At 38.2% G+C, this 7636-nt stretch overlaps 1 protein-coding gene across 1 annotated transcript in view; it reads right to left on the bottom strand.

Annotated features, from left to right (window-relative positions):
• Positions 1 to 225: 225 nt before the first annotated feature.
• Positions 226 to 7636, bottom strand: part of PCSK1 (proprotein convertase subtilisin/kexin type 1) — a 40405-nt gene continuing 32994 nt past the window's right edge. Inside the window, exons 11-14 of the mRNA XM_032627234.1 lie at positions 6317 to 6474; positions 4800 to 4933; positions 3061 to 3222; positions 226 to 938 (exon numbers count right to left, since the gene is read on the bottom strand). Coding sequence (XP_032483125.1) covers positions 561 to 938; positions 3061 to 3222; positions 4800 to 4933; positions 6317 to 6474 — 832 coding nt within the window. The 3' untranslated portion in view covers positions 226 to 560. The remainder of the gene's footprint in view (positions 939 to 3060; positions 3223 to 4799; positions 4934 to 6316; positions 6475 to 7636) is intronic.

The following is a 7636-nucleotide window of genomic DNA, read 5'->3' as shown; positions in this document are numbered from 1 at the left end:
GAATGATCTAATGGCCACTTCCTGAATGAGCAGTACTTTGGAGTAGAAAGACCCAGGGTGTGAGTCTGATTGTGAACTCCTTCATTAGAGACTTTCCAAACCCTTCTTTGGCATCAAAATTTGAATCACCACATGGCAAAGACAGAGGACAAGCTGTTAAGAATAGTTTCCCTTCCTCTCATTTTTTTGCAGATTACTTTTTCAAATTAACTGTTGCCCAGGTGATGCCTTTTCTTTTCAGACAGGAAATGGGAGGCTTGAGGAGGCATTCTCATGTGGTATGAGGACCACGTGTGAACCGTGGCTCCAGAAAGAACAAAACATTTGACTTGTGCAGGCAGGGAAGATGTGTTTTGAAAGAGCTATAATCAATTCAGGAAGTTGGATTTGCTGCTTGAGCTCATAGCTTTCAACTTTCCAGGTTGGGGAGAAAAAGAAAAAGTACCGCAAAGGATATTACAAGCAGAAGAATCAATGACAAAACAACCACTTCAGACACAGGCAATATCTAACGGGAAGGAAAAAGCATGACTATTTCCAATTTAGGACCACCACTCATTTTAATTTTCCTTCCTCAGAATGTCCACCAGAGCTTGCAGCAGCCGATCATCCCTGTGCTTATAAGGTTTCGTGTTATAGAAAACATCAACGTAGTCATTATACAGACTATCCTCAGAGTCTTTAAGCTGGGAAGGTTTGTTCAACCTTTCCAGGGCTTCATAGAAATTTTCGTAAGGGATGTTGAGCTTTGCACTTGGAGACTTCTTTGGTGATTGCTTTGGGGGTGAGTTTTTGCTGAAAGCACTTTGTAGGAGTTGTAGCATGGCCTCAGAAGGGACTCCCTCTGCCAGCTCATCCCTTCTGCCCCCCACACCGCTGCTGCTGGGGCTTTTGGATGCCAGAGGGTTCTCATTCAGGTTCTCTTGTGTGGGCTGCTCCTGAAACACAGAAAGCCACCGGCAAAGGGGAGAAGGCTCATTATTTAGGAGCAGGCAAGCCAGCTGCAGCACACGCCCACTGCCTGCCCCTTGAGAGGCAGTCTGGGGAGCAGAGAGAGCACAAGGCTTGGAATCACACTATCTCGGAGTTCAATCCTCATTTTCTCATTTACTGCGGCACCTTTGGCACCTTTTTAAACTCCGTGAACTTCTCCTGTAAGATGGCAATAAGAATCCCTCCATTTCTGGTGGTTTTGAAGACTGAACCAGATGATGTATGTAAGCGCTCATACCTATCGGTCTCCTTCACTTGTCAGCCTGCTGTAGTAGAATTCATGTTAGGGAATTTAACAATATTGAATTCATTAATTTTAATGTCTGAATTCTGGATGAAAAAATAAATTTTAAAAGATAGTAGGGGGCTTCCCTGGTGGCACAGTGGTTGAGAGTCCGCCTGCCGATGCAGGGGATACGGGTTCGTGCCCCGGTCCGGGAAGATCCCACGTACCGCGGAGCGGCTAGGCCCGTGAGCCATGGCCGCTGAGCCTGCGCGTCCCGAGCCTGTGCTCCGCAACAGGAGAGGCCACAGCAGTGAGAGGCCCGCGTCCGCAAAAAAAAAAAAAAAAAAAAAAAAAAAAAGATAGTAGGGTTTCATCCTATGGAAAAGAAGCAGTTTCCCACTCCCACTCCCTTTCCTCCCACCCATGTTTTGGGAAGGAGCTGATAATAAAGTAGGTAATAACTCGTACAGAGGTGCCAACCGTGCTGTCATGTGGGAATAGCTTTCTAGAGGCCTCTTGCTCTGTCAGGAGCTGCACTTTCAGCCTCTGAGTTGTCAGAAGGGGCCTGGGAAGAGATTGGGGTGGTGGGCGGGGAAGGAGGGAACTGGAGAAATCAGAGAAGCGGCTCTTTGTCAACATTGTGGAAGCATTTCAGTATTTTAACAGCCAAATGGTCCCGTTAATACCCCTTAAGGAATCTTGGAGGAAGAAATACCCACAAGGTCCACCTGCCTCCAGAATTGGGAAGAGGAGGCCTCCAAGGTGGAGTCCCAGAGGAAAGCTATTCTGCAGAATGTAAGTGGGGCCATAATATGAGCTGAGGCCTTCTCACAGCTAGTTTATAAATTTCTTGAATAAATAATGTCTTTGTACCTTCCAAAACACCTGTCACAGAGCCAGACCTATTCAGGAAAGGACATTCTGGGAATTCTGATAACCTACCTACTACATCTGAGGAACTGTGCTAGAGGCCTGGGGGATACAGAGATAAAGAAAATGTGTTTTCTGCCCACCATCTGATAAGGGAGAAGCCAGCAGCCTCAGTAGGCTGAGACCTAGGAATGTAACTGACTGACTTCAGCTTTCCTTGGCAATTTTCTGAGAGAAACTGTGATTCTATAGCTCCTCTTGGAGTTGCCAAGAAGTGTCAGTTAAGGAATTAGTAAAGAGAAGCCTGCATGATTTGATCAGTTGGGCCTTGGTCTTCTTTCTGTAAAATGGATATATTGAGGTCTATCCTTTCTAGGTTACAAGGATTATAAGTTAGATGAGACAATGTGAAAAATGCTTACAAACTAGGTACAATACAAATGTTAGCTATACGTGATCATACAAAAAGACAGCTCTCTTTAAAATTTGATATTGTTATAAATGGAGAAAATTCATGTTAGAGAACTGAATAATTTTGAATTCATTAATTTTAATTTCTAACTTTCGGATAAAAGAATAAATGAATGAAACAATTTCCTGTGGAAAATAAAGTTTACTCCTACTCCCTTTCCTCCCAACCCATGTTTTTTTTTTTTTTTTTTTTTGCGGTACGCGGGCCTCTCACTGTTGTGGCCTCTCCCGTTGCAGAGCACAGGCTCCGGACGCGCAGGCTCAGTGGCCATGGCTCATGGGCCCAGCCACTCTGCAGCATGTGGGATCCTCCCGGACCGGGGCACGAACCCGTGTCCCCTGCATTGGCAGGCAGACTCTCAACCACTGCGCCACCAGGGAAGCCCTGCCAACCCATGTTTGATTCACTTCCTGCCTAAAAGTTACGGGCAGCTTCACCCACTACATTGTCTACTACAGTTCACAAAAGAACATGCCAGTAAGAACAGAGCCACACAGACCTCCCCCGAATCCACCATCTTCTCCACCCCTCTTCGGTCATTCTGAACGGTGTTGTAGGACGTGTACACTCGGGGCTGTTTCATGTGTTCTGGTTGAGAAGAGGTCCCATGCAGAATTAGCTTCCAGTTCACGATTCTTCCTTCATTTTGCATTCTTCCAGACTAATGAGTAAGCATACATAATTTTAGTGTATGTTCTGAGCAATATAAACTCCTTCAAAATAGCTAAATTTTATAGTTTAATTTTAAAATTCTGTGCATTTCACGTGTAGAGCTCTGGGTACAAAGACAAAAATCACTGGCCTCACTCTTCCTATGAAAATAGATAGTTGACAGGTTCAAAGATTTAAAAACTGATCAATTGCCTTCAATTAAAAAAGGAGAACGCTCTACGTGAACCTTCTTTTCTATACTGGGTGTGTCCTTGAAAAGTTGACTGTATCTTATATAATGAGAATTATATTTATCAATTATCAACTTGTAGAAACATTCCAGTGGGGAAAAAAAAAGTCTGCAGAGTAATATAAATAGCCCTCCCTCAGCATTAAGCAGTCCTTAAGAGCTGTATATTTATGGGAAGAGTAATAATTTTCACAGGCTCAACAATTATGTTAAAAATAATGCTGAAATCTAAAATATATTTTTTAAAAATCTAAAATATCTTTTTAAAAAATCTAAAATATCTTTTAAAAAAATCTAAAATTGTAGAGTCAGATTTTGCAGACTTGGTATAAAATAGTCCCATCTTGGTAAACAGATTTTCTTAGTTTCCTTATGGTGAAACTGAATTAAAGAATGGAGGCCAAGGTCAGGAACAGGACCATAAACTAAGAATGTTTTCTTGTTCTCCCTATGAGAGCAGAAATTTTTACAACTTCCATTGCTAAATCACAATTTTAGCAGTCTTTAGGTGAAAGCTATTCTCAGAGAAAAAAAAGTAACAATGACTGTAGAATTTTTATTAACTTAATTAACATCCCCAGGAATTTAAAATCATTTATTTTTAAAAAGTTATCTAGACATTGATTCTGGTGCTACTGGTACTTATAACACTGCTATTTCAGAATAAGTTGGACCTGAAAAACCATTCATTTATATGCTCACCTATAGAAAATGCTGGAGAAATGATATAAAAATAAATAATTCAAATGTATTTGGCTTTTTGCTCATACACTTTATTTTTGGGACTGTGTGTTACAATTATAGAAGAAAATCAGTGTTAGCAAACAGAAAGAAAACTGAGAAATGCTTTTGTTTCATAACTGAAACAAAACCAAAACAGTCATATTAAATAAGATATGTTATCTAACAAGTAAGCTACTTTTAAATAGCCACTGCAGTAAATATTGGTAAGAGTTCTGTCATATGACCCCAGCAGAGTGTCATAGCAAAGTTGGTGTAGCATTTAACTATGGTTGTAAATACAGCTGATTCTGGTGGCTGAGTAGGTCATGTGGCTGGCTGTGTTCTGACATGGGTATACTTGGATTTGCCCCACAGTCTGTCACATTGTGTATCAAAATATCTTTTCTTCCTTCTTATATGGCTGGTGCCTAATTTTTTTTAAATTTATTTTCTATATAGCCAAGTGGGGAGAACTTGAAACACTAAACTTTCTCCTTACCTCTATAAGGAGTGATCAAATTTCCTTTGGGCCCTTTCTTATGCACTGACTTTAAAAGAGCTTCAGAGTGTTTAAAAGTGAGCTTGTGGTTCTGTATCCTTTCATTCATACTTACAATGTCTGTAATTCCCAAAGTCCAAGTGCCTATGGGATTCTCTCCCCATGTGTGAACAGACATGAAGTCCCAATTCTTAAAGCCATTAGGAGATGTATCCCGCTCTCTTTCAGCCAACAGTATGGTGCTGGTTCCTGTTTTCAAGCAAGCATCACAAATTAACAAGTGTCCTAACAGATCTGATAGTAGGACACACTTTAGCATTTGATAACTGGAAATGGAAGCTGGGAAAAACTAGCTCTCTTAATTTTCCCTTTGAGTATAATACTAGGATGGAGACATTCTCAGGAAATAAAGAAGTTTTTATTCACAGTACTTAGTGCATTGCCTGACATATAATAAGTTGTCAATAAATATTGTAGAAAAATAAATAATGGATGAATATATTGAGTAAGGTTTATCTGAATAAGGAGAACTCAGAGAACTATGTTTATGAACTACATTAAAGAAGAGCATCAAAGACCTAACATACATATTAATGGAACTATCATTTTGAAATTAAGAGGAAGTTTTGAAAATTTAATAGGTGCCTGAGTCTATAATGTAGCATAGACATAATAAAATAAAGGCGTATATAATTTAATCTCTTGTCATATAAAACTACTAGTAAGAAGAGTTTACTAGTAAGAGTAGTTACTCTAAATTTTCAAATCCAAGTTCTCTATAGATCAATAAATAACATTTTTTAAGAGAAAGTGTCAAATGAACTATAGGGCCATTAGTGAAAAAGCATTCTGCCAATATTTCAGGCCAATTCCAAGGTATTAAGGAAGCATAATTCCAGAATTAACAGAACTTACTCCAAACCTCTAGGAAGTTCATATCCTGGAAGGGCATTATAGAGATAGTTCATCTTTCTCATACATCACTTATGGGAATTAAATTTAGTCAGTTGAATCCTACTAAAACATGAAAAAGGATTAGGACAGCTTCTCCTGGTTGGATCGTGGTTTATGTTTCACAAGCTCTTTACCATCTATGATCTTGTCTGACTTAGTAACCTTTCAGGAAAGGACAAATTGTCCATATATCATATCATATGCCTTAATCATATAATTGTGGAAAATTTGTTAGTCTCCTCAACTCTCTTTCATGGATCAGAATTCTCAGTTTTTCCACTTAATTCCTTGGATGAGACTGATATATCTGTCAGCTTAATTATTAGAGTAATTTTCACTAATGTGTTACCTGAGAGAAATGAATTATAGATCAGTGACCTGGGATAATGAGCACAGTTTGAAAATGCATAACTCAGAAGGGTTTATTAATTGGTATTATTTGAATAGGCCTCATTCTTTGCTTATCTAAGGATCAGTTTGAATGAGCAGAGCAGAGTTCTGATGCAAAAAAAAACCAAACAAACATATTTTTTAAGACCTGAAAGTGTCTATGGGAAGACTTAGGTCTATATATAAACAAAAATCAAGCATTGATTTGAAATCATTTAATTTATACTGAAAAATTTAAACACATAATTCAGAAGAAATTGAATTTTGTTTTGTTTTTTTGAAATTTACCAGCAGCAGAAGTGAGGGTGACATGAAGGTCTCCTCTGCGGGAATATTCAATTGTTGCTTCAAATTGCACATGTTCCAGTGACTTGATAGCATTTTCTTGTCCTTCACAAGCTCTTGTTGGAATTTCTATGATAACTTCTCCATTAGCTTTCAGGGCTCTAAATACATTAAAGAATCATCACTGAACAAAGTGTATCTCTTCTTCCTTGCATTTTATGGAAATACGTACACAACACTCTTAAGGAGATACTCAGCTAGGCTTGTTGTCTCTCTCTATTACGAGTAGAAACCAATTCAGGATTAGGTATAAACTAATTTTAATGCACAAGAAAATGATAAGGTTTTTCTGGAAATAGAAAAAAACAATTCTACAATTTATATGGAACCACAAAACACTATAAATAGCCAAATCAACCCCAAGAAAGAAGATCAAAGCTGGAGGAATCACACTTCCTAATTTCAAAATATAATACAAAGCTACAGCAATCAAAACAGTATGGTACTGAAGAAAAAAAGCACTAATTCGAAAAGATACATGCACCCCAGTATTCATAGCACCATTATTTATAATTGCCAAGATATGGAAGCAGCTTAAGTGTCTATCAACAGATAAATGGATAAAGACGATGTGATACACACACACACACACACACATACAATGGAATACTAACCAACCATAAAAAAAAATGAAATTTTGCCATTTGCAACAACATGGCTGGACTTGGTGAGTACTATGCTAAGTGAAATAAGTCAGAGAAAGACAAATACTGTATGATATCACTTATATGTGGAATCTAAAATACACAGCAAACTAGTAAATATAACAAAAAAGAAACAGACTCACAGATGTAGAGAACAAACTAGTGGTTACCAGTGTGGAGAGGGAAGTGGAGGGGCAATACAGGGGTAGGGGATTGAGAGGTATAAACTCTTAGGTATAAAATAAGCTATAAGGTATATTGTACAACACAGGGAATATAACCAATATTTTATAATAATTATAAATGGAGTATAAACTTTAAAAATTGTAAATCACTATATTTTACATCTGCAACTTATATAATATTGTACATCAACTATACTTCAAAAGAAAAAAAGTATAGTACTGGCATAAAGACAGAAATACAAGCCAATAGAACAGAATAGAGATCCCAGAAATAAACCCACCCATTAGACCTGAAACTGTAAAACTCCTAGAAGAAAACATAGGGAAAAAGCTTCATGACATTGGTCTTGGCAGTGATTTAATGGATATGACATTAAAAGCACAGGCAGCACACACACAAAAAAATAAACGAGTAGGACTACATCAAACTAAAA

This window comes from Phocoena sinus, chromosome 3 (assembly GCF_008692025.1).
Source record: "Phocoena sinus isolate mPhoSin1 chromosome 3, mPhoSin1.pri, whole genome shotgun sequence".
NCBI lineage: Eukaryota > Metazoa > Chordata > Mammalia > Artiodactyla > Phocoenidae > Phocoena > Phocoena sinus.
Note: the sequence above shows the minus strand (reverse complement) of the source record. Positions and strands in the feature narration are given on the sequence as shown.